This window comes from Aspergillus mulundensis (assembly GCF_003369625.1).
Source record: "Aspergillus mulundensis strain DSM 5745 chromosome Unknown scaffold_5, whole genome shotgun sequence".
Lineage (NCBI taxonomy): Eukaryota > Fungi > Ascomycota > Eurotiomycetes > Eurotiales > Aspergillaceae > Aspergillus > Aspergillus mulundensis.
Window position 1 is genome coordinate 2,297,036 of NW_020797893.1, and position 25,474 is coordinate 2,322,509.

The 25,474-nt window shown below is 51.8% G+C and overlaps 11 protein-coding genes across 11 annotated transcripts; 8 read left to right on the plus strand and 3 right to left on the minus strand.

Annotated features, from left to right (window-relative positions):
• Positions 1-116: 116 nt before the first annotated feature.
• Positions 117-1,135, minus strand: DSM5745_06022 (uncharacterized protein; the record flags this gene model as incomplete). The annotated part of the gene is made up of 2 exons (XM_026748038.1): positions 117-994; positions 1,051-1,135. 2 exons carry the CDS (start codon positions 1,133-1,135, stop codon positions 117-119), a joined length of 963 nt encoding a protein of 320 aa, XP_026603870.1.
• Positions 1,136-1,481: 346 nt separating this feature from the next.
• On the minus strand, positions 1,482-2,803 carry DSM5745_06023 (uncharacterized protein; the record flags this gene model as incomplete). Its single annotated transcript, XM_026748039.1, has 4 exons — positions 1,482-1,980; positions 2,260-2,327; positions 2,402-2,642; positions 2,787-2,803. 4 exons carry the CDS (start codon positions 2,801-2,803, stop codon positions 1,482-1,484), a joined length of 825 nt encoding a protein of 274 aa, XP_026603871.1.
• A 628-nt stretch (positions 2,804-3,431) lies between these two features.
• Positions 3,432-4,568, plus strand: DSM5745_06024 (Ornithine cyclodeaminase family protein; the record flags this gene model as incomplete). The annotated part of the gene is made up of 1 exon (XM_026748040.1): positions 3,432-4,568. One exon carries the CDS (start codon positions 3,432-3,434, stop codon positions 4,566-4,568), a length of 1,137 nt encoding a protein of 378 aa, XP_026603872.1.
• Positions 4,569-5,984: 1,416 nt separating this feature from the next.
• On the plus strand, positions 5,985-7,255 carry DSM5745_06025 (twinfilin; the record flags this gene model as incomplete). The annotated part of the gene is made up of 4 exons (XM_026748041.1): positions 5,985-6,003; positions 6,132-6,763; positions 6,837-7,088; positions 7,139-7,255. 4 exons carry the CDS (start codon positions 5,985-5,987, stop codon positions 7,253-7,255), a joined length of 1,020 nt encoding a protein of 339 aa, XP_026603873.1.
• A 969-nt stretch (positions 7,256-8,224) lies between these two features.
• Positions 8,225-9,314, plus strand: DSM5745_06026 (uncharacterized protein; the record flags this gene model as incomplete). The annotated part of the gene is made up of 4 exons (XM_026748042.1): positions 8,225-8,235; positions 8,299-8,737; positions 8,797-8,865; positions 8,916-9,314. The coding sequence occupies 4 exons, from the start codon at positions 8,225-8,227 to the stop codon at positions 9,312-9,314; spliced, it is 918 nt and encodes a 305-aa protein (XP_026603874.1).
• An 802-nt stretch (positions 9,315-10,116) lies between these two features.
• On the plus strand, positions 10,117-11,241 carry DSM5745_06027 (alpha/beta fold hydrolase; the record flags this gene model as incomplete). The annotated part of the gene is made up of 5 exons (XM_026748043.1): positions 10,117-10,200; positions 10,266-10,375; positions 10,433-10,763; positions 10,848-10,899; positions 10,964-11,241. 5 exons carry the CDS (start codon positions 10,117-10,119, stop codon positions 11,239-11,241), a joined length of 855 nt encoding a protein of 284 aa, XP_026603875.1.
• A 167-nt stretch (positions 11,242-11,408) lies between these two features.
• On the minus strand, positions 11,409-12,846 carry DSM5745_06028 (uncharacterized protein; the record flags this gene model as incomplete). Its single annotated transcript, XM_026748044.1, has 5 exons — positions 11,409-12,114; positions 12,159-12,283; positions 12,333-12,405; positions 12,459-12,606; positions 12,657-12,846. The coding sequence occupies 5 exons, from the start codon at positions 12,844-12,846 to the stop codon at positions 11,409-11,411; spliced, it is 1,242 nt and encodes a 413-aa protein (XP_026603876.1).
• A 776-nt stretch (positions 12,847-13,622) lies between these two features.
• On the plus strand, positions 13,623-14,211 carry DSM5745_06029 (60S ribosomal protein eL43; the record flags this gene model as incomplete). The annotated part of the gene is made up of 4 exons (XM_026748045.1): positions 13,623-13,641; positions 13,718-13,748; positions 13,892-14,056; positions 14,148-14,211. 4 exons carry the CDS (start codon positions 13,623-13,625, stop codon positions 14,209-14,211), a joined length of 279 nt encoding a protein of 92 aa, XP_026603877.1.
• Positions 14,212-15,076: 865 nt separating this feature from the next.
• On the plus strand, positions 15,077-16,993 carry DSM5745_06030 (putative PHD and RING finger domain protein; the record flags this gene model as incomplete). Its single annotated transcript, XM_026748046.1, has 2 exons — positions 15,077-15,362; positions 15,432-16,993. The coding sequence occupies 2 exons, from the start codon at positions 15,077-15,079 to the stop codon at positions 16,991-16,993; spliced, it is 1,848 nt and encodes a 615-aa protein (XP_026603878.1).
• A 1,650-nt stretch (positions 16,994-18,643) lies between these two features.
• DSM5745_06031 (MFS transporter) lies at positions 18,644-20,348 on the plus strand (the record flags this gene model as incomplete). Its single annotated transcript, XM_026748047.1, has 2 exons — positions 18,644-19,385; positions 19,441-20,348. The coding sequence occupies 2 exons, from the start codon at positions 18,644-18,646 to the stop codon at positions 20,346-20,348; spliced, it is 1,650 nt and encodes a 549-aa protein (XP_026603879.1).
• Positions 20,349-20,816: 468 nt separating this feature from the next.
• Positions 20,817-25,474, plus strand: DSM5745_06032 (sister chromatid cohesion factor PDS5; the record flags this gene model as incomplete). The annotated part of the gene is made up of 3 exons (XM_026748048.1): positions 20,817-21,173; positions 21,245-22,918; positions 22,970-25,474. 3 exons carry the CDS (start codon positions 20,817-20,819, stop codon positions 25,472-25,474), a joined length of 4,536 nt encoding a protein of 1,511 aa, XP_026603880.1.

A 25,474-nucleotide genomic window follows, 5' to 3' on the forward strand; every position in this document is an offset into this window, starting at 1 on the left:
AAATCGATCATCCTTCTGGGTAGATGATAGGCAGTAGTTCAGTGCTCCAAAAAAAAAGGCAATGTACCCAGTTTCAGCCCGTCTCAGGTATGCTTCAAGAAACCAACGGTAACGGGTCAGTTTACCAACAGATTCATATCGAACGGAATATTCCTCTCGGTCATCCAGCACTGTTTCGCCTTCATGTTGATATCTGCTCCCCACTGAATGAGCAAGAGAACACCATCGTCAAATCCCCGTTGCACGGCCAGATGCAACGGTGTCCAGCCATGACTGTCATGCGCATTGATGTCGCACGTGCCTCGCTCGTGTTTAGACCAATATTCAAGGAGCGTCCGCAACACTTCTAGTTGTGTCCAGTGCGCCGCCCAATGGAGCACGGTTCGTTTATGGTTGTCCACATGAGAGATCCGTGACCCGTGATTGAGTAATAGCCGCACTACTGAGTCGTGACCCCCAATCGCAGCGTAGTAAAGAGGTGTTCGTCCATCACTGTCAGTGCAATCGGGATCCATATTGCCCTTTTCAAGCAGAACTCCGAGTATCCGCTCATGACCATTTTGCGCGGCTATGTGCATTGAACTGAGCCAGCCCTCGCCATTCTCAGCGGCAGGCTCCGCTGCGATAGCACCCGACACATCGTGGAGAGAGAATGGGTCGGTACTTGGCCCTGTATTGCCAGAAGAATTAGACGTACCCTGAGGCGCTGTGTCGGGGGAAGTAGTGGAGCTGGAGCGAGAGGCGAGGAACGACAAGAATTGCGCGTCCAGCGGAGGATTGAAAGAGCTGCAACTATTCAAAGAACTGTCCATCGCCTCTAGGCCAAAACCAATTCCTTCATCCCGCGCATTCCCCGAACAAGGAATTCCTGAAGCCTCTTCATCGAAAGGCCTGTCGGCCGATCTCGCAAGCCCGGTATCACCGTTGCTAGTTGCGCTGGTAGCTGGTCGATCAGCTCGGCCACGGTCCGTGCTTCGTTTGAGTTGCTTTTTCTCTACATGCCCAGTTGATGTTAGCATTCCGGAGCAGCGTCCTTTGCGGAGCACTCACGACGAAACCTGCGCTGTGCGATGCGGTTCTGCAGCCGGCGGCGCTCTGTGGGGTCAGCGGGCAGCTGCAATGGACCTGAATCCATGACTCCTCCTTCGCTGCCTCGGCTCAACCAAAATGCGAGCTGATGAAGAAGACAGAGGGCTTGCCCTTGCCGCATGTAATTCCAATCTGTTGATTCATTTGTGAATGGCGGGGATCTCGCGCCATTGGAGTACTAGGCATCTTTGTTGCTGACTGCACGTGCCATTTCGCTGCCTGAAATCCAAGGCTTTAACACATTGTATACACTTAGTGCCATGGTTTTGAAGACTTCCAAACAAATACCTGGCAATGTTCGAGCTTTCTAACAAAGAGAGCTAGATACTCTAGAGCTTCCTGTAACTAATCTACCAGAGCCGCGAGCTGGTATTGCCAACTTCTGCCACCCTTCAGAGTACGTTCAGCACCAAGGTAAGGTCAGTGGTTGAAAAACAATGATTGGCAGATGCATTGCGAGTGTCCCAAGGAGAGTTAAAGATGCACTTGGCGCCCCAGGATGGGGCGTAGTCTTGGTTTCGGAGGCCCTGGGGTTCAGGCGGGAGAGACAGGTCTCCCGTGTCCCGGGAGGAAGAGATCAGGAGATGGCGTCCGTAGTTGAAAAGGAGGGTAGCGAACTCGATGTCCTCGTCGTCTGTAGGACGCAATGCATCATTGCCCGTGGACGATCCAAGGTCGAGGGTGACTCGTCTAGCTAGATCTTTGTGGTCGTTGATTGCTTCTTCGCATAGAACATCGTAGCCTAGGTTCACCGCGGCTTCAACTTTGTTCTTCAGTTCTGCTTCTTGATCATTGGCACTCTCGTACCGGTACGGGGATTCCGCGCCGAGGAGGAAATCTACCGTTTGGCGTTTGAAACGACCAATCTGCCTCCGCTGGCAGTTATAGTGCCTGCAAGGAATTAGTCACTGACCGGTTTAATTCTGGGAGGCCATTACCTTTGTCCACGACGACTCTCACTTCAGCAGTAAATGTGCTGTAGTCATCCTCTCCTGTAATGGCTTTCAGCACGATCGAGTCCACTCCGTCCACGACAGTTGCAGTATTCTGTTGAACCCCTTTCGACCGTTGAAGGTATGCACTCAGGTTAATTGCTCCGCATATCCCTCAAGAGTATCCAAATAACGCACGAGATCCGCCCCGTCCTTGTTTTAACCAAGGTCGACATACAAGTTCGACAGCATGCGGTACTCGTGAGGGTCTATAGATGTACCTGTCATATCAATTAGGGCTTGGTCCTTGCAGCCGTAATGTTACCACCGACCAAGAGGTCTCGAATGGGAGGAAAAGACTACGAGGACTTCGCGTTCACCCGGCCCTGGAAAGTGCCGCTCCACACAGAGTTCTCAATCCAAGTAATGATCTCCGTTGGGAGGCAATAGAGAGTCCCTCCTAGGCGGCCGTTGCCCACTGGGAGACTTGCGCTGAAGCGGGTTGCAGCCGTGTCGTACCAGAGGTAGCGGGAGCCGTCAAAACTGGCCGCCAGTCCTGCCTCGACGAGGAGGAGCTTGAATAGAGCGGAAGCAATAATTTCGGTGGTAACATCTGCAGAACTGGCGGGTTAAGAGTTGGAGCCTTCTTTCGATGAAGATGGGAGTAGCATGGTCTCTGGTTCTTGACTGGCATTTGGCTTTATATGCACTTTCCATCTTGTTAGATCATATTAGACTGATTACTTGTCAGATTGACGTTGGTACCTTGCTGTGCAAGGCATGTTGACGATCTTGACCAGTGCCGAACAGTATACCCCACGGGGGAGCAAGCGTGCAGGGATCGGGACAGCTATCCATAGTGGCACTTCCAGTTGAAGCTAGGCTCGATACCTCCACTTCCCGGTAGAAGGGTCAGGTACGTATTGACAAGGGCTGCGTCATACTCGAGTTTCTCTCCATGTGAATGGCAGGGGCTCCAGTATAGTGAAATTGCCCTAATACCCGCAGCATCAGTTTCGTCCTCAAAGCCCTAATCCTCTTGCCAACGCGATATCACGTAGGTTGAGGCATTTATTTGTTGACAAATCCCGATATACGCCAGGAGAATGAACGAGCCGCGCTTGATATTCGTCCGATAACAGTGTATCTTGATTGCAGCTGATTTTCAGGTCTCACATTTATGAAGTTAGTGATAGTCCGAGATATTGTTTCAATGCTTCTGTAGCTGTCCCTGGAGTTCAGTAACTTGATCACCGGAAAGGTTAGGCAGCGTACCTGACACAACCCCGCAAGACCGGCTCAGCTTCCTATCGCCATCGGAAGGCTTGCCGGTCTCTTCTCCAAATGCCTTAAGAACCAAACCGTAAGCTTTCAGCATCTACCTGCCTAATACCAAGCCCATCATTGACCATGGCCGGCATCCGCGTCCTAGACAACTCCACAATTCACGATATCCTGATCAACCTCTCCCGCACTGAAACATTCGATTTCCTCCACATCCTTGAACAAACACTGCTGGATTTCACGACAACTGAACGCCACCACCAGCCAGCTCCTAGCGTGGCCAACCGCCCGGATGGCCAAAACACTCTCTTCCGTCCTTTCACATCCTCCTCCAGCATTGGCACAAAGATCATTGTTGACCCTGCACCAAATTCAACCGGGAAAAGAGATCCGCAAGGCGGCGTCATTGTCCTCTGTGATGAGAAGGGGAGCCCTTCAGGTGTTCTAAGCGCCGAGGAGATCACCGGCTACAGGACTTCAATGAACGCTATGGTGCCATTTTGCTGGAGGAAGCATGTTGAGAACATTGTGATTTTCGGCGCTGGGGTGCAAGCTCTCTGGCATAGTCGGCTCATTCTTGCTCTCCGGGGTGACGAGGTAAAATCAATCACCTATGTTAGCGGCGACAGAGCGCGCGCGAATAAGCTGCGAGCCACTATTTCCGCGGAGAATGACGCTCGGTGGAAGGCTAGCTGTTCGTTGCGTCATATCTCCAGTTTGGCGCCAGAAGAAGAGTTCCAACGAGAGCTGAAAAGTTGTTTGCATGAAGCAAGTTGTATATTTTGTACTACGCCGGCCAAGAAGCCTCTCTTTCCGCCATCCTATCTGCCCAATGTGGGCTCAAAGGGCAACAGCAGCAGCAGACTCCCTTTCATCTCAGCCGTTGGTTCCTGGCAGCCGGACATGATCGAGCTAGATCCAGAGCTACTAAGACTTGCCATTGCAAGCAACAGTTCTGTCACTGAAAAAGCTGGTGGTGCGATTCTGGTCGACGATCGGGAGTTTGGCCTCACGAACTCGGGTGAACTCATTCAGAGCCAAGTTGCTGCAAAAGATATTGTTGAGCTGGGCGAAATCATAGCCTTGAGGAAGGGAAGAAGAAATGAGATATCTGGACTAGTGGCGGAGAGGGGTGCTGAGGAGATGAATTGGTTTATCTCAGAGGGCTTCGTCGTTTACAAGAGCGTTGGTGTGAGTCTGACGGACTTGACAGTAAGCGAAGCAGTTCTTGAACTGGCAAAGGCGAGGGGATCAAAGTCGTGATGCGATGTGGGCAGGCTTTACACCTAAGTCAATGAAAAGTCCCTGAAGAGATGTCGTTGAAGCTGCAATATAATATAGCGAATTGGCAGGGCTCACCGGCTTCAGCCATGTAAATGTCTTGCTCTTTGAGCGCTTTTGGTTCATTCTCAGGGGGTGTAAGCCAGGAAGCCTCGATGCTCGATCGTGGTAACAATTAAGCCCTTGGTATCAGGGCCTGCTGGGGCTTCAATCGGGTTCTGGGACGGTTCCTAGGCAACCCAGACTTAACAAGTGCTCGTTTAAACATTAATAATCATTTCACGTCTCTGTACGCCTATAACAGCAGAGACAGATAAGCTAAGTCCGAACGGATGGTTCTGTGTTCTTGACGAATAATTGGCGAAAAGCGGCACCACGTCTGGCGTTACCGTAGGTAGGCATATCTACGGACATGGGCCAGGGATAGTAGTGGCTGGACAGCACCCTGGTACCCAGGCGCTTGCATGAAACTCAGTACTCTGGAGACAAGACAGAGAGCTAAAATAGTACTCTCAAAAGAAGATTGGATAAGTTTGTTGTTTGATTTTGCCGCACGTACACGTATATTGTTGCGCGTGGCCGAAACGAAGTGGAGGCCAAAGCGCATGATAATCGTAGGTCCCGGCTCCCAGTCACGTGAGCTTTATTAGGGATCATGTAAAACGGCAGAATGGCGCTGATTGGCTAGAAAAAAGGGCGATCACATGACCTCTTCTTACCGCTTAGACTAAATAACGCTGATTGGCTAGAAAAAAGGGCGATCACATGATCTCTTCTTACCGCGTTTTCTTGCCTAGCTCTGCCATAAATATATATATCTGCCTCGCAGAGCTAGGGGGGTTTAAGGGGGCGCAGCCCCCTTAGTTCTAAAATTCTTAAATACTACTTAAAGGCCTTATTCTGCAAAGAAATAAAGCTATGCCCTATTTCCTAATTAGGCCAGGTTAAATATATATATCTAAACACGGCGGCCAGTCACATGACGCATAGTGGCCTAAGGCCGCCTAATAAAAAACTTTGGCGCCGAACTGGCCGCCGCCTTGGCGCACAAAACACCAAGTTTAACTTAGAACTCTAACGTAGAGAATTAGTAATTAGTTCTTACTATAGATATATAACGCCTTTCTATTAAAGGCCTTATTCTATAGAGAAATAGAGCTACGCCCTATTTCCTAATTTGGCCAGGTTAGCCTTCCGCGCCACGCGCATTACTCCCGGCATTAAAGCCTGCGCCCCAAAAATGACGGGACCTACGTTGTCATGTGATATGGCGTTGAGGCCACCCTCCGCAGCGGTGAAATAAATAGTCCAACCAGCGAACCAACAACTCCCTCGAACAAGTCATATTGATATCACATTCTCCAGACGGGACGGAAGGCTTATCCCGACGCATCCAATATGCAGTCCGGAATCTCAGGTACGCTTCCGCTCCCTACAATCGAGTGCCAGCAATCATCCAACTCCGCCCCGCCATCCCCGACCCCGAAGCCAGCCCGCAAACACGGGATTATATAGAATCCGTTAACTAATCTGGTGAACATACAGTCTCGCAAGAGCTCCACGATGCCTTCTCCCGCTTCGCGTCAGACACTTCCATTTTCTGTCTCCCCGTGACAATCACTGCGGAGCGTCTAACCCCGCTCTCAACCCTCCCTTTCTCCGGCTATGGCGACAGCGCATTCTACGCTTCTCTCTCCCAACTATCCTCTGTATTAGAGCCCAAGACGCCTATGTACCTGCTAGTCCGACGAAGCGGATCTACCCTCATCGCGTTGACCTATATCCCCTCCAATGCAGGGGTGCGTGCCAAGACGCTCTTTGCGTCTACGCGTGCGACTCTGGTCAGGGAATTAGGAAGCGAGAAGTTCAGCGAGACTATCTTTGCTACTGATGAGGAGGAGGTTGTGGGCGAGAAGGCGTGGAAAGAGCGGGATGCCGAGAAGAACGGGACCAGTGCTAGTGGATACAGGCGGGAGGATCTAATGAGTGAGAAGGAGAGAGAGTTGGAGGCCGTGCGGAAGGCAGAGGAGGCGGGGAGGAGTGGGACGCCCGGGCGGGATATTGGAATTGGAGGGTCGTTTGCCAGGGGCCCGTCTAGGATGAAGATTGAGATGCAGGTGGATGAGGATGCGAAGGGTGCTCTAGCGGGGTTGCAGCAGGGTGGCCTGGTGCAGGTGGTGAGTTTCACGGAATATATTCAATTGCGCTGTGATTTACCATGGTTGAACTAACTGTTAACTCATCTAACAGGCCATTGACGTTCCAACGGAGACACTCAAGCTTGCTGCCGCCGAGTCTGGTGTTGACGCCAACTCCGTCCAGAACCACATCTCCACATCCTCGCCGAGGTACACTTTCTACCACTATCCCGACTCCGACGCGATCATTTTCATCTATACTTGCCCTTCGGGCTCGTCGATTAAGGAGCGGATGTTGTACGCGAGCTCTCGGATGTATGCGCTCCAGGTGGCGGAAGAACAGGGTCTGAAGGTTTCGAAAAAGGTACGGCGAATCGAAAGTATGACTGAGTGGGAACTGACAAAAAATGGCAGATTGAGGCCGGCACTCCCGATGAGGTTACAGGCGAACGCCTTCATGAAGAGGTTAACCCGCCACAGAACAACGGTCTCAGGCAAGGGTTCGCGAAGCCCAGACGCCCTGGGAGGTAGAGATTGACCGTTGCTTTCCAGCAACTGTCGAGGGGAGTCGGACCAGGTCCCAACGTAGATATTCATACACATATATCCGTAGTCAAGATCCATTGCCATTATTAGATGCCACGAGTAACCGCCGCCAGTAAAGCAGCCATGTAAGACAGGGCCCGCCAGCTCGCCGTATCCTGGACCCAGTTGCGTATGCGGGTCGAAGCCGCCTCATCAATGATTCCGAAAACTCTTCTTTTGATAGAATAAATCCGTCCGCGAACTTCCCAGGTTTATAATCTTTGGACACCCGTCTCGGTCTTTCTCAAGGCGCGTACATTCGAAGCAGTAGAACGCATCACTGATTCCCTCGCCACCGCAAACAATGCACTTGTTCTGATAGTTGCCGAAGGAGCACTCGTCGCAAATGCGGACAAGGGTCGTAGGACGCACGTAGGAGTCGCATACGGGGCACTTTCCGTCACATTTGTCACACAGGCGGCCGATGGAGATACCGGGTTGCTTGCGGCACATAACAAGATCGGGGTGATGGCGCGACATTGTTGCTGGAGAGGGGTCGACGGAGAGAGTGGGAGAAGATGAGTAGAAATCGAAGGCTAAGCTAAAGAATCCTTTGTCTTAAGCAAACGCTGCTTATAAATGGTCAGGAGGTGGTTGTCCTGGAAAGCAGCCTGTCGAAAGTGTTGGAAAGCGAGGGAGAGGTCATGGTAGGGAGGGTAGCTCAGGAACGGCGTGACCATTTTCTGCGAGGCCAGCCGACAGGAGTTGGTCCGTGCGAGTCTGGCTTTGCGGCTCTACGTATCGCGACAGCAACTCTCTCCAATGCATCCAGATTGCATTTACTTTTATCTTCTATATATGCAAGTAATCTAACGCGCGATCTGTAAACTAAAATTTCGCGCTTCTTCATCGCCATTACTCGCATCCATTCGTTTGCAAAGTCAGACCCGGCTATCACTCAGGCCAACACCAACCATGGCAGAAGCGTACGCATTTCTTGACGAATCTCACTGTCATACCTTCCGATATCTGACTGACCTTCGCTCTAGAACACTAGCTTCCGCGGTGATTGTTCCCGATGACAATGCGTCTCCGGAAGCAGGACAAAAGCGAAGACAGTCCTCAACGACCGACCTTGATTCTGACATCAAGCGCCGTCGCCTCAGCACTCAAAACGATGACCAAAGTCCCGAACAACCTCAAGCCCGCAGACCATCCTCTCCGAAACAAGAATCCCAGGACACAGAACGCAAGCGCAATCGCCGGGATGAGGAGCGGAAGCGTGGACAGCGATTGTTCGGCTCCTTACTTGGGACACTCTCGCAGAGCTCCAACTCCGCGGCGCAACGGCGGCGGGCGGATATTGAGCGGAAGCAGCAAGACAAGCTCAAACTACAGGATGAGGAGTATGGGGAGCTGAAGAAGAAGAGGCGCGAGGAACGGTTTGCTACGCGGAAGAAGGAGCAGAAGGTTTACGAGAAGGAGATGGTGGGTTCCCTACGTCTTTGGCTGGAAGAGGACTGCTTGTTGATCCTCGGTCTATCTAGATGCATACTCGTCACGCAAACCTCCTGGCGATGGCCCACTTTTTGAAGACCAAGTCGGAGCCAATATTGGTATGTTCCCGTTGAAACCAGTTTGTTACGTCTTCTGACCGATTGGATAGTACTACAAACCATGGCAACTGCGACCCGAGCAAGAAGATATCATACGGGATCAAATACGGGAAGCGGAGGCCACAATAGCACGGGAAGAAGAGGAATTCGATGGCCGCAATGCACAAGAGGCCCAGGCAGAAACCGAGAAGCACGACCAGCCTGAAGAGAAACCAGAGGAGCAAACAGAACAAGCGGAACCCAGTCAAGACGCACAAGAAGATCAGCCAGAGGAGCAAAAGGAAACAGCAGCTGTTGACACGAACCACGAGAAAGAGCCCGAAGAGACTAAACCTGACAGTGCCTCAACTGAAGCTGTCCCAGCGACCTCTCATCAAGAAGACCACCGAGGAGCCGACGACGATGGAGGGGAGGTAGTTGAGGATAACGAGGATACGGTGATCTACTAGACAACTAGCAAGCCCCTTGAACGTCTAAAATTAGCTCCAAAAGGTGGTCAATAATGTACGATACAATCAATGATTATTGAGGAGACGGTTGACGAGGGCCGAGGCATCTCGGAGTATGATTTTCTCGAAGCTCAGTACGCACCCAACTCCATGGCCTTCTGCTCCTTGGAAGCTGTTTCTGAGCTCTATATTACCAAGGTCTTTGACTCCCAGCTCTGAGAAATATTTCTTTGCCTTCCTGTCCACTCTGATCTAAGAAACGTCGGTTTCACGTGATAGTAAGAGGGGCACTTGGGACTTTTAGCTCTAGCACCGTCATAAACCATCACCAGAGTACAATCTCATTGAATCACCGGGCTTTGTTCTTTGTTCGGTGAGCGGTATTCTCGATAATATCCATACAATATCAACTCTCGTTCGGGCTCATATTGCGCCATGGATGTCGATAAGATCACGATCTCGGGAGATTCTCGGGTTGAGCATCGCTCAGCATTCGTAAATGGGAAGACTTACGGTATGAGCTCTATTTTCTTGTTCGTCTATTAAGAGGCCTGCAAAGGTCGGCAGTTGCATGAATAACTGGATACTCGGCCTTAGGGCGCAATTTAACGAAAATTCAACAAGACAGATCGCTGATTATATATCCAGGTTACCTATATAGTGTGCCGCCATCAGGGCAACACAAAAGCACCGTAGTCCTGGTAACTACTTCAAGTGCTCACTGCACAATACACCCTATCAAAGCTCTGAGCTGACGCAGTGGCCTGGAACTTATTAGCTTCACGGTTTCCCAGACCTGTCAATGGGCTGGCGATATCAGATCCCACTCTTCATCAACAAAGGCTACCGAGTTATCGCGCCAGACTGCCTCGGATATGGGCGGACGGTAACCTTGACCAGGTCCTTGGTGTCAAGATACTTAGCTAACGAGGACACGGTTATTTCCACCAGGACGCCCCATTGGATCTAAATGCGTACTCACACAAGAGCTGCGCGGACGACATCAAAGAACTAGCTAACCAACTTGGAGCGTCGAAGATCATCCTCGGTGGCCATGATTGGTAGGTTTTCCCCTACACCTACCCTCCCACCGAGCTGACCAAGAACCGCACGATCAGGGGCGCAGCGCTTGCCTACCGCGTCGCCCTCTGGCACCCAGGTCTAGTAACGCACCTCTTCACCGTGTGCGTGCCGTACAGCCCGCCGTACAAGAAGTACATGACGCTCGAAGACATGGTGGCCAAAGTAGCGCCGCACTTCGCGTACCAGCTGCACTTTGTCAGCGGGAAGATTGAACAGGCTGTCAAGAGCAAAGATGAAAACAAGCAGTTCCTGATTGCGCTCTATGGTGGACGGACGCAGGAGAAGGAATTCGCATTTGATCCTCACAAGGGTGTGAATTTGGGGTTGTTGCCGAGGTTGAAGAAGACGTGGGTGATAGAGGAGGATGTTAGTATCCTGATAGTTTCCTTTCTGTTACCTGCTCGCTTAATGTGGCTACTTAACCAGATGGGCTGACTGAGTTTATTACAGGAAATGGAGTATTACGCCTGGGAGTTCGCTCGTCATGGGCTTCGTGGACCTCGTATGTTCTCTTCTTCTTCTTCCGCCTCTCCCAACTCATATGACGATATTCTAACCGAACGCAGTGAACTGGTACCGCACGCGCAAGATAAACTACGAAGACGAGCTTTCTCTGCAACAAGGAACCATCGACATCCCTGTCCTCTTCATCCAAGCGCTCAAGGACGCTGCTCTCCCGCCGCACTTGGGCAAGGGAATGGGTAAGGTCATACCGCAGTTGACGACGAAACAGGTTAACGCTTCGCACTGGGCTCTTTGGGAGAAGCCCGAGGAGGTCAATGCGGCTTTGGAGGCGTGGATGGATGAGGTTGTTAAGGGAAGTAATGGAGTGGCTAAGTTGTGATTTACTTCTGCTGCCTCGATACGTGGGCGAGAAATTGGATTTGAGATGTATATTCGGTGTGCACCGTGATGTATATAGTACAATATCAAGCGGGAAGCGGAACAAGCAAGTCATAAGGCAGCATAAACTAGGCTTAAATCATAAGAAGAAAGACAGGCGGGTTCAGCTCAATTTTCCAGAAGCTGCGTCTGAACACGACAACCGATCTTCTCCAGTCGGTCAAGGTACTCCTGACCCAGTGTCGCCGGAGTAACGATCCCCCCTCTCGAGACCTTCTTGACCTTTTGCTCGTTTTCCAAGATCACCATGGCCGCCTCGGCCATCAGCACGCCCGTGAAGTGATACATCGACGAACCCTCATATACCAACTTCCCAAATACACGCTTCGGCGTATCCCGGTCTGGCGTGGCAATAGCACGGTACTCGCAACGGTCATCACGGCCGCTTTCCGTAGTTGGTCCGCTTCCAGGTGCGTAGATGATCTTCTTCACCAGCCATCGGACCGGAGCCAGGAGCAAGAGGGCCGTTCCGAGTATAAACGCGTAGTTCCATAGGATGCCAATAAATGAGTTGCGGACGTTGAGGAATTGGCGGAAGTAGAATCTGGGTCCGTACAGTTCTGGCATCAGGGTGCTGCTGCGGTGGACGATGGTCATGTCGCAGAAGTCTGTTGGGGACTTGGCGAGAGTGCCTAGGTCGCGAACGGCTCGGACTCCCAAGACCTTAGCCATGATCGATTCGGATGGGATGTCCTTTGGTGCTGGGGAGACTGCAAGCGAGAACGGCCTTGTTGATTCGAGGAGATGCTTGCCGGAGAAGTCCTCGATGCAGGTTAGAATGGAGGAGAGGGTGCCGCCGCTCGCGCCGGAAGATCTATACGTGTTAGAGGTGATACAAAACATCAGGCGGTCCCATACTTGAACTCATAGATTGAGCCGGTGATCTCCCTAGTAGGGCAGGATAATTTCTCTCGGACCTCTTTCACGAGGGCGTAAGCCAACATGTCGGCGGGTGTGCTTTCAATACCGACGCAGTGAATGATCTGCGCTGATTAGAAGGCTGCTGTATGTATAGAGTGTCTGATGGCGTACAATAGCACCGTTGGACTTGGCTGTTTCGTGATACTCGTCGACTGTCTGTTTGACCCATGGCGTTTCTCCAGTCCTACTGTAGTTAGTCAAGGCCGTCGATCCACTGTGTAGGTAACCAAGACTCACGCATCGACATAGTGGGTGCCGGCATTCGCACAAGCCTCGACCACAGGGGTCGAGTAGATGTGGTAGGGACCAACGCAGTTGATGATGAGCTTTGTTCTCTCCGCAAGAGAGCGCAACTCCTCCTTATTAAGCTGGATGGTGATAATGTCTACGGACGTATTAGTAAATCCGGCTAGCACGTCTTGTGGTCAGTCTTACCTGGTTCTGAGCGATCAGCATTGAGCTCCTTTAGCTCCTGAGCCACGCCCTGGATCTTCTTGTATGAGCGCCCTGCCAGAGCCCATTTCAGGTTCGTGGGGAGATGAGTGACGATATGCTCTGCGCAGTACTTTCCAGTGTACCCAGTAGGGCCGAGGACCACGATATCGAATTCCCTGCTGGATTCCATGACTTTGGTGTTGCGGCTTCGCAGGGGGCTCGTTTTGAGAACAGTGTTCAACAAGACAATGTCCGGTATCACCTTGCGCACCTCAATCAAGTGCTACTATATAGAAGAAGGATTGGCTATCAACCTGTTTCGCAAGTGAAGCAGCTTTGACGATGGCCAATACTAAGTGCCTACGAGACCAATTTAAAGGAGAATTGGCGACCGCGGTCCAAATACCTAGTGGTACGTCATGTCAGGCGCTCGTGGGCGAGAAGGCTTGGCCCGCGGTATCGCCATTCTCTGCTTTTTTGCTTCTATAAACTACCTGATATGCAAAAAGCATAGAATAATAGCTGACGATCATATCGCATAACTATATTGGGACACGCTATGACTAGGGCTCCTGCAGGACGCGAGCTCAGCAACCAGACAAAACCGCTTATCTAAGACAGATAATTTTACAGTTTTCTGCCTTTCCAGACCGCCTGTCTATAGTGATCAGTAAAACGGCACCAGGCTCCAGATAGAACGAGGCCACTATCTCAATTGCTACGCATAATCTTGTCCATGTTCGATACTGGTAGATATAAGATAATAAGCGGATCTGGCTCTATTCGTTTCCAGCCAAATTCTAGGTTGAAGGAGGCCGTATTCTGCTATAGTTGAGGCCCATCACGTGGTGCCAAGGCTAAGCCCTAAGCGAGCACCCACAACTGGGCCACTTGAAAGCGGCAGTCTCGATTTCGAACTTCCCGCACTGTTCCCATCTTCGACCTCAACAGCCGCACAGAGACAAGATGACGAAGCGCACTAAGAGTGAGTATAGCCGGATACTATCCCTTGACTTTTGGGAGAACGAAAAATGGAAAACAGCAGCTGACTTGTTCCGCAGAGGTCGGCATCACCGGTAAATATGGTACCAGGTATGCTTTTGCCAGAAACACCCCCAAAACCCCGGATTGAATCGAGCGCGATATTATCGTTCACGACACGGCGAAACTCGAAGATTCTACGACCAGAAACACGAGCGACTGGACAGTTTTTCTGACTGATGGTTCGTCAATAGATACGGTGCCTCCCTGCGTAAGCAGGTGAAGAAGATGGAAGTGTCCCAGCACGCCCGCTACGTCTGCACCTTCTGCGGAAAGAACACCGTCAAGCGCCAGGCTGTTGGCATCTGGGAGTGCAAGGGTTGCAAGAAGACCATCGCCGGTGGTGCCTACACCGTCTCGTAAGTCGACATCTCTGCCGCCCTCGCCCGATCAAAATCGACATCGATGGAATCTCGCCAGGATAATTGACTAACACGCGCTCTCACTTAGTACCCCCGCCGCCGCTGCTACCCGCTCCACCATCCGTCGTCTCAGGGAAATCGCGGAGGTCTAAATGTGATGATGGGATTCCTTTCTGTTCCGGTTAATTAAAAAATGAGACAAATACAAGATATGGATTGTCATGAACGCATCCTCCTCACGAATCTTCGTCCTCGGTGTTGATGGCGTCGTTTGCCTCATCGAACTCGATTTATCACTTAGACATGAATACCACCGATGATTTCAGATCACATATTCTAGTTTCAAACTCTACCGATTTGGACCGCATAAAAACAAAAGTCGCTTCGTTTCCTATGGTCCGGTCTTTTTTGCTTGCGCTTGGGCACCTGATTGTGTCTTCTGACGAATGCCAGCGGCATGTGAGGACCATGGGGCCAAAACCATTCACCTGCACCTTGCGGAAGACCGGAAATGAGAGTAACAATAATTCTGATATCACCGGGTACTCAATCTTGCCTACATTCACTATCCCAGATCTATTCACTGTTCAATGTGCTTTGGCTATATAGGTTTCGTTTCAGACTGATCGATTGCGAGCTCGCCACATTCTCGACTTCCATCTATTCTAAAGATAGGTAAGCGTAAGAGGGGTAACCCCCTTCGAGCGAACTGCAGGAACATAACTAGCACATCAACCAAGGCTCAAGCGCTGTGACCGTCTTCGCGAGAGCCAACAGTATCTTGATTCGGAGGTCAGTGATTCGCCGTGCGTCGGGCTGGTCTAACCTTTTCCAGTCTGGTCGCCAACGTGACCGCTTGCTCACCTTCAAAAGCGGCCTCCCCATCCCCACACTCATCTACTTCCTCTCCCTCTTTCTCCTTTCCCTCCTCATCCTCTCCTCAAACTTTTTGATAGCTGTTCTTAATGCCTTCTCTCAGCTCCTCTACTCACAGCTCTATCGAATCCCCATCCGTTAATGTCCGACACTTGTATTGTGTGCTTAGGAGACCTTGGCGAAAGCGCCAGCGATCCTCTTGCCGTCCCGGTGCCAAGACTTGACCTTGAACCGGACGGCAAGGCACCTGAGACCTCGACCAAGCCAGATGGCCTCGACGGAGATAAGGACAGTCTCATCGCTCAGTTACTTCCATGCGGTCATATCCTTCACAACAACTGCTTGAAACCCTGGGTCGAACGAGCGAATAGCTGTCCGATATGCCGCCGGACCTTCAATGAAGTGGAGCTGAGTGACCGGGTCGGAGGTAAGTAGTATTTCAACCCTTTTCATGATGCATTCTTGCTGGAACGCATACTTATGTTATTTGTTATAGGCCCCGTAGTTTCATCATATGCGGTCGAAGACCGTGTCCAAGTCGCAGATGTCGACCCGTCCATGATTGTCGAATATATAGATGATGATGTATCCGACTTCCAACCCTGCCCTATCTGTGGGGACTCGGAGAACGAGGAGTTGCTCCTTCTCTGTGACGGCTGTGATGTGCCGACACATACATACTGCGTTGGGCTTGATGGGGTGCCAGCTGGTTCCTGGTACTGTTCCCGATGTGAGACCCAACGTCCCATCGGACTATCTTCTGATGCAGTAGATAGACCGTCGAATGTCCAGAACCGACGGCGTCACCGTACTAGAGCGCAGCAGCGGACGGTGCAAAGCAGGAATCAAATCAACTCGCTGCACTGGGCGCGTGTCTGGCAATCAGTATGGGATCACCTCAACATAGATCTGGACTTCCCTTTCGACGATGATCGAGCTGTCGAGCGTGTGTTACAGCAACGACGTCGCGAGGAAGCCAACCAGAGAGAGTTCCGCAGTTGGCAACGTCGTTTCGAAGTCGCCGAACGACAAGGGGGAAGAAATCGATTCAGAGACACTGCTGCTCTGCTTGACGTCGAAGCGCCCAGACCATCGCGCCCACGAGCGCCCAGACAGCCGACACCCGAGCCAGAATCACTGGAAGAAATGAGGGCGTGGAACGCTTTCGAACGAGCTCGTGAGATCGAGAACAACCCGAGCGCGGCACGGAAACGAAAAGAGCCTACAATGTCCCCTTCTCCAGAGCCCACCGAACCGGCACGGAAGCTGAAACGACCTCGCACTCGCAGGGCCCAGGATCTCGCAGCCCTCGCGATGCAGAACGGCGAGTCTTCGAGAAGTGCCGTTGCCCAAGCATCCGCACGTCTCAATGCCGATAATTCTAGCGAACCGAGTTTCCTTTCGTCGTTGCTGAAGGAAGTCGAAGACGCTTCAACACCACAGAGTGTCCACTCGTACGGTCCTTCGGCTCACATCTCAGCCGAACAGAGCACTCCCGGGCTTTCATCACCTTCCATCTCACCCGTACCGTCTACCCAGTCGTCTCCCCGGTTGTCTGCCGCCACCCCACCCCCGCATTTGGGGAGCAGGCCAATATCCCCAATGCAACTCACACCACCACATGAAGTGTCGTCTCCTCCCCCTTTCTCCCCCGAAGTTTCACCAGCTAGCTCTCAGAAAGACGATAAAGAGGAAACACCATCGCGCTCTCGACCTCGTCGAGTCCCTCGAGCACCACAAATCGTCAGAACCGTACGATCAAATAATAGCTCGCCGTCTCGTCCCGGGCTATCTTTGGAGGTGAAGTCTGACATCCAAAAACTCGTCGGGGGAGCTTTGAAACCGCATTACCGCTCGAAGGTCATCTCCAAGGAGGAGTACACCGACATTAATCGAAACATCTCTCGCAAATTATACGAACATGCTTTGGGATTGGACTCGTTGGAGTCGACCACGAAAGCACGCTTGGAAGCCACGGCCAAAGATGAAGTGCTTAAGGCGATTGACGCTCTCAGGCAGAGCAGGGCAAGGGTTAACGGTTCAGATGACAGTTCATGATAATTCTTTGAAGCATATAGCGGCGCCTGATAGCGATCTTGTTTTTGTTACATATCGATGTGGGCGAGCATACTAAGCGCATTGTACATCTACAGCTTCTACAGGTCTAGTTCTTAGCGGGGGCTCATATCCCCACTTCATACTACGAAAGCATAACTAACCTAGGACCCTATCGTCCTAGACCCTCTTCTTTGGAATCCATCCAATTCTGAATCCATCCAAATCCTTCAGTAGTGATTATAAAGCATCTCCGTACTCCGTAGGTAGTCCGTATAAGTTATCCGAGCCGAGCCCGATCAGATAAACAGCTCGCCAAACTCCATGAGCCTGTCGGATCAGATATGCCTAAATCCGAGAGCTAGACTAGCATAAGCACTACGCACTGTAGCAGGCAGCAGCGAGCGAGCAGAGCTGCAGAGGCGGACCGTTTCCCGGGTTAGTGCTAGCGAAACTAACTCCAATCGATAGTTGAGTCATGAAAATGCAGATGAGAACTATGAGGGAATGTCACGGGAGCCGCGGCCCGCGAGTCGACGCGTCCCTCCGTCGTACGTACTATTCTGCATATCAGGTGGCACAGGTACAGCCTAGGTACAGCGCAAACTGAATGCTCATTGATGATGATTTCTTCTCGGATCCCGAAGTTCAGCCTTGAGGCTCGAAGAAGAACCAAGTCATGAACCAATTATTCAGCGCCGGGCGGCTGTTGAGGCTCGTGAACCTTGGAAGGATTGAGATTCGAGATTCTGTGGTCGGACGTATCTGTGGTCCGATGCCGACTCGGTTCCGACTAGCCGATTCTCATAGTACTCAGTACTCACCTTATGGTAGATACGCACACACATACGCACCAAGAGCGACTAGTGAACCCAGCTTCCACGGCAACGAGGGGAATAGATCATGTGTCCCCATGAAGCCCAAAGATCGAATAAAGTATGGTCCATGTGTTGACAATGACTTCACCATGACCCTCGGACTCGGTAATGAGAAGCTTTGCGATCTCCCGAGGCTGACCCACCGAGGAAGCTAAGATATGGACGTGGGTCATCTCCGGTAATAATTTTTTTTGTCTCCAGCCAATCAAGCGTCCACGATGTATCATGGCTTCCAGAATCTTTCCTGGGCATTTCTGGTTTTGACGTAGCTGGGCTAGCTTGTTTGTTTCGGATTTCTGAGACAGCTGATGGCTGATGCGCCTAGGGCGTGGCTTCGGGTAACCGGCATAGCGCAATGAGCCAGGACTATGAGGATGACACTAGGAAGTCTACACCGCAAGCTGCTGAGGAGTGAGAAACAGGCGCACAACTTGCGGTGGTGTTGACCTGTCCGATCATCTGCGACCGGACTTGATGGATTTTGAGTAGTTCTTGGCCGTGGCCCGGAGATAAAGCGGATGGTACTGTCCACGATGGAGTCGCCCCTCTTGCAAGATGGTGGAATTATAAATCCAGGCTTTTGAAGGCCCACTTGGCGAAGGGTTCGCACGTAAGTATATTAATGGCGTTATGGGACCTTTTCTCTGCCCCTTTGTCTGCACAAGGTGATTATCTTTCTTTCATCTTTCTGGTGAGGGGCTCTTGTACATACCTCAATACAAACCCTTATTATATTGAATATCACGCACCGAATTCAGCGAATAGCGGGCGAACAATGAGCGATACAAACAACCTCCGCCCAAGTGACGGTAATGGGCATGACGTGCCCTCGTCTAGCACAACACTACGTTCAGAATCTCGTTCCAGTCTAGGATATGGCGAGAAGGCTTCGCAGCCTTCGCCAGATACAGCGGAAGAAGATCGCGATCTCGAAAGTGGCAACTATGACGCACAGCAACCATCAGCCGACGAAAAGCCGATTGAAGAAAAGTCCAAGGATTCCAAAGAGGAAAAGCCCAAGGACCCAAATCTTGTCGAATGGAATGGTCCCGATGACCCCGAGAACCCGCAGAATATGCCGCATTGGAGGAAGTGGATCATAACAATGACGATGTCGTCCATGACCATGTGGCTCACTTTCGCGAGTAGTGTGTTTTCGACGGCGACGATGGTGACGGCACAGCAGTTTGGCGTGTCTACAGAGGTTATGGTTCTTGCTACCAGTTTGGTGGTGTTTGGTTTTGCTGCTGGTCCTCTGGTCTGGTCACCCATGTCGGAACTGTATGGGCGCAAATATCCCCTCTTCCTTGGATATTCCTTGTTCGCTATCTTCCAGATTCCGGTTGCCGTGGCCAAGAACGTCGAAACTATCCTTGTGTGTCGGTTCTTGATGGGTTTCCTGGGTTGCTCACCCTTGGCTGTTGTTGGAGGCGCAATGGCGGACTTCTGGGATCCTGTTGATCGCGCCATAGCGATTGCGCTGTTCTCAGCAGCTACTTTCGTTGGACCCGTGCTAGGTATGTAATACTCTTTTCGATATTCAAGTACTCCTGACTGACAATTCCTCTCTAGGTCCGATTGTTGGCGGGTTTCTCACTGATTCATATCTCGGCTGGCGGTGGACTGCCTGGATCACGCTGATTGCATCCGGGTCGTTTGGCACCATTGCCTGGTTCGTGGTCCCAGAGACCTACCATCCGGTACTTCTCAAAAGACGCGCTGCCAAACTTCGCAAGGAGACTGGCAACCAAGATCTTTATGCGTTCCTCGACCACCACAAGCCGAGCTTTGGAGACATCGTCCGCAAATACCTGTTCCGTCCTGTTCAGATGCTCATTCTCGAGCCCATTCTCATCCTAATCACTCTCTACCTTGCGCTGGTGTACGGAATCCTGTACCTCTTCTTCGAAGCCTACCCGGTCTCGTTTCAGGAGGAGCGCGGTTGGACCAACGAGGGTATCGCTGGTCTTCCATTTATAGGAATCATGATCGGAGTGTTCTGCGGCGTGGCCCTCATCATCTGGCAAACCAAGACCCGCTTTGCTCATAAACTTGCCAAGCATGGCAGAGTCATCCCTGAGGAACGTCTGGTGCCTATGATGGTCGCCTCCGTCCTCCTTCCGGGTGGTCTTTTCTGGTTTGGCTGGACGTCTAGCCCTAACGTGCACTGGTTGGCTCAGGTTGCCGCTGGTGTCCCTATTGGCGCCGGCATCCTCGTGATTTTCATGCAGGGCCTCAACTACATCATCGATGTGTACATGATGTTTGCGAACTCTGCCATCGCGGCGAACACTCTTATTCGAAGCTCACTTGGAGGAGCTTTCCCACTCTTCGCCACGCAGATGTACCACAAGCTGGGCGTGCCCTGGGCGTCCAGTCTGCTTGGGTTCATCACCCTTGCGATGATTCCCATCCCCATTATCTTCTTCATCTATGGCAAGAAGATTCGGGCGCTGAGCAAGTTCTCGCCCAACTTCTGAGTCCGTCTTATCAGCATTCATTAGCATCCATGGCGTTGATGATTCTGCATAGTGATTTTCGCATTGTGGCCAGGCATTCAGCGTTCTCAGATCATACAGATAATGTAATTATAATCTCCCAGTCGATACCAAAAAGTGAATTTCAGCAAGCACCTCATCAATATCCATTAGTAGCCGCAGCAGCAGCAGCAGTAGGAGTGGAGTAGAAAGATGCAGTAGACGCGCGACGCGTCCCAGAGTGGAGGCGGTGAGCGGGGTGCCTTCCCGTTTGGGCAAAAGTACGAAACGCCAAACTACAGTCCTTCGCATCTCGTTTCCTTCCAGTCGATCTTGATTCCGTTGCGGAATCCAGCCACCAATCGCTTGCCTGTCGCAACCTGCATCTAAACGTCTCTGCAAGTCCCTCCATCCGACGCATGGTGCTTTCAGCGCAGCTTGTTCGTCCCTCGGCTTCCCCGCGCTCCAACGATGCCGTCGCGCACTCGACAAGGCCCCTCCGTTGCAGTGGAGGATGTGGAATCTGAAGAGCCCTCCGGTGGCCTTCGCCGCTTGAAATTCAATGAGCCGCTTTCATGGCGCGTCGGACGCTCCGCCATCCCCATCGCAGATCTGCTGCAGCGCCTACAGACGCTGTCGCAAGAGCTGCGCAAGTTCGACCAGGAAGAAGTCGAGAAGGAATCTCTGACGAAGGTCTCGCAGGAGCTTGCTACAGCTCAACTACTAGGACATAAGGATAAAGGTGTCCGCGCTTGGGCGACATGCTGCATCGTGGATGTGTTGCGCCTCTGTGCGCCTGACGCGCCTTTCACGGGGAATCAACTGAAAGTGCGATTTGCTCAATCTCCATGCCTTTGGGTGCTGTGCTTCAGCAACTGACTGTTTTTCTTGTTTTCTAGGATATCTTTACTTGTATTGTGTCATCGATCATCCCCTCGCTGGGGGATCCCTCGAATCCTTACAACGGGCAACACATCTACGTCTTGAATTCGCTGGCGGAGGTCAAGAGTGTTGTTCTTATGACTGACTTAGATCACCCGGACACTTTAGTCGTTCCGTTGTTTACCAGTTGCTTTGATATTGTCGCAGGCTCCGCCAAAGCCTCAACAGGCGAGCCAGTGGCCAAGAATGTTGAGTATGACATGACTCGCCTGTTAGTGACAGTTATCGATGAGTCGCCCGTTCTCGCGCCCGATGTGGTAGACGTAATAATGGCGCAGTTCCTGCGCGTCGATCCCCGTGTCGTGGAAGGCCCAGGAAAGAAAGGGAAGAAACCCGAGGCTCAGGTCGACGAGAAGCAAGAGACGCTGCTTCTGAAGGATTACCCACCAGCTTACAACATGGCGAAGGCGATCTGCCAGGCTTGTCCGGAAAGAATGACTAGTCATGTCAGCCAGTACTTTAACAATGTTATCATTGATGCTTCATCCGCCGGAGCTCAGAATAGGCCCTCGAAGCAATCTCGCAAGCCTAACCTCGATGACTCGGATGAGGAGGGCGAAGATATCAAAGAATTGGGCAAAGCGCATCGCTTGATCCGTGAGCTCTGGAGAGCGTGTCCCGACGTCCTGCAGAACGTTATTCCTCAATTAGAAGCAGAATTATCCGCCGAATCGATGTCATTGCGCCTATTGGCGACTCAGACCATTGGTGACCTGACATCAGGGACCGGGGTTGCTGGACCACCCCCTTCTCTCCCGATGGACCCTGCCGCCTATCCACAGGTAAAACTGGACGAATACACGCAATCGATCCCACAGCCCAACGTTCTCCTTATGCCTTTCGCTCCGAAGCCTTTCTCACAAGCACACAGCTCTGCGTATGACAGCTTTTTGAGCCGTCGCTTGGACAAATCAGCTTCTGTGCGAGCTTCTTGGGCTACAGCTATTGGCCGAATTATACTAACTTCTGCGGGTGGCTCGGGATTGAGCGATAACGAAGAGCAAACCCTTATCACACATCTTGCGTCGATGCTTCGGGACGCTGATGAAAGAGTCCGCTTAGCAGCGGTCGATGCCGTTGGCACCTTTGGATTTTCCCATATTGTAAACAAACTAGGGGTTAGCGGTGGGGTTTCAACTGAGGACTCATTACTCTTCATCCTCGCAGAGCGTGTCAAAGACCGAAAGTCGCAGGTGCGCGAACATGCTACGAAAATCTTGGCCCGGGCTTGGGCTGTCGCGTCTGGTGAAATAGAGCAGGACCACGAACAGGTTACAGCCCTGCTAAAAGAAGGGCCGTCGAGGATACTAGACGCCTATTATACCAATGACCCCGAGATCCACGTTTCAATCGACCGTGCCATGTTCGAGGTCCTTCTTCCGCTCAGCTATCCTCCCATCAAGCCCAAGCTTTCTAGAAGTGGTTCAAGTCAGTCTCAGAGACTAAAGGACTCGCAAGCTATTGAGCCCGAGAGCGAGTCTGACGTCGACAAGATCCGCGTTCGTCGCATTCTCACTCTCTTGAGCGGACTGGACGAAAAGGCCAAAAAGGTGTTCTTCGCCATGCAGAAGCGCCAGGTATCGCTGAGGACTGCTGTCACCGTCTATCTACAAGCATGCGAGGAGTACAACGTAAGTCGAGGCGCAAGCTATGAGCTGGTTACGGTAGCTAACTGCTAGTAGGGCGGCGTAATGGAAAAGAATAAGGATCAAATCAAGGCTCAACTTACAAAAGTGGTTGACGCTCTGGCAAAGACCTTCCCCGATTCAGGGAGGACATCTGCCGACTTATGGAAGTTCGCAAAGATCCATGACCGACGAAGCTATCAACTCATCCGTTTTGCGATAGCTGCTGTGAGTGACTATCGCACCGTTACCAAAGCTATCAAAGAGCTTGCAAGGAGGATACAAGCCAGCAATACTACAATCCTCCACGAGACCCTCACACCCTTATTATATCGCTGTAGCTCGATTGTCTTCAATAGAAGTCATATACCTGCGATCATGGGCATTTCGCGGTCAGATGAGAACGGGTTAGCGGCCCCGGCGCATGAAATGCTGAAAGAAATCTCGTCGCTCAACCCCGAGGTTCTGGAAGCTCAGGTTCAGGAGATTTGCAAAGACTTAGAGGCACAAGCCCCGAAGGCCGCCACGGTGAGCGCTGCTGGTACAGAGGAGATCCTCAAGGCTTGCTCTGGGTTCGCGAAGAAGCTCCCTTCGAAGCTACCGAAGCAGCGCAAGTTTTATCAGGCTCTTGTTGATTACGCCCTCCACAGCCCGTCGCCTCGTGCTGCCAAGCATGCAGTCTTTATTCTTATGGCTGTCGCTGATAAAAAGGAGATGTACGCCAAAGATCTCGTCGAGAAATGTGTCTCCAAATGCACCTACAATTCCGACCGGTTCCTTACCAAACTCGCAACGTTATCGCAACTCAATCTTCTTGCTCCGCGACAAGCTGACGAGGAGAGCGACGCCATCATCAAGATTTCCGTCAATCAGATTCTGTTGACAAATCGATCACCCACTCCGGATTCAGAGTATTCCTGGTCTAATCAAGTGGACGATGAAACAGCAGCCAAGGAATGGGCCCTCAAAATTATTGTCAACCGCCTGCGCGCCAAAGATGGGTCTGATAGTGACGAAGATTTCCGGGCTCACGCACAGCCCGTCTATGATACCCTCAATAAACTTATCGTGAATTCGGGCGAGTTGTCGAAGAAGAAAGACACTCCAGCTACCCAGAAATCGAGGTTGCGGCTCTTGGCCGCCAATTCATTGCTAAAGCTATGTAGCTCACATGCTCTGTGCGAACAGCTGCTCACGCCAAAAGATTTCAATTCAATTGCGCTTGTAGCTCAGGATCCCATCCCAGAAGTGAGAAGCGGATTCATTAACCAACTCAAGAAGAAGCTTGTGCAGGACACCCGGCTGGGTCCGCGGTGGTATGTCATACCTTACTTACTCGCATTTGAGCCGCAAGTTGGTCTGAAAGATAGCACTCTGACATGGCTGCGATCCCGGGCCGCATTCTTTGCCCAGCAGACGGGCGGCAAGAAGGGCGAGAAGCAGACAGTCATGGAAGCCTTGTTCTCACGTCTTTTATCCCTCCTTGCGTATCACCCTGATTACCCACCGGCAGATCTAGATGAGTCCACGAAACTGGACGAGTTGACAGATTTCGCCCGTTATATTCTCTTCTACCTTTCTGCAGTGGCGAATGAGCACAACCTCTCCCTCATATTCCACATCGCCCAGCGTGTCAAGCAGGCACGGGACGGAATCACCAAGTCCGACGAAATGTCCACACGCCTTCATACACTTTCCGATCTAGCACAAGCAACAATCCGACGATTTGCGGACATTTATTCTCAACAACGGAGGTTCGGCGGAGGCGCCGGTGGTGTCAGCATTCTTCAAACATACCCCGGCAAGGTGGGTGTGCCTAGTTCCATTTTCGCGCCAATGGGCAGTCACCGAGAGGCGCAAGAGGTCGCCGACACAACGTTCCTCCCAGAAGACGCCGAGGACAGACTCGACCGAGTCGTGCGAGCGTCAATGCGGACTAAGAGCGGGTCGAGTCAGGCCGCTGCAAAGAAGAGGAAGACTGATAACGCGCACGAGGGCAATCGCGACGCCAGCGCGACGAAGAAGGCAAAGAAGAACAGCGAAACTTCATCCAAGCGGAAATCGGCCGCGTCGACCGTGGGCTCAAGGACACCCAAGCGCAAGAGTACTAAGAAGACTGGTGATGACTGGTCATCGGATGGCGGCGAAGCGGCAGGTGAAGCCGCCAACAGTGCCGCTCGGAGACGCAGCAACAGAGGAGGCGGCTCACGGAGAATCAGCTATGCGGACCGCGACAGTGATGACGACGACATGGAGATGGACGAATGGAACCAGGGTCAAGAAGAGGAAGGTGAAGAGCAAGCCGAGGGCGCTGAAGATGCGTCCAGTGACAGCGAACTGAGTGAAGCCGATAGCAATATGCTAGAGGAGCTTGACGACGATGACAATGAGACCTCAGAGAAGGAAAACGAGCCTCATGACGAGCAGAACGGGGATCATGCAAAATCTGAATCCCCGGCGCCCGTCGACTCAAAGGCGAAATCGAAATCAGCTGGCAAGCGGGCACCAAAGACACCGACGAGAACAACGACTCTTCCAACGCGAAGATCTGCTCGTCGTTGA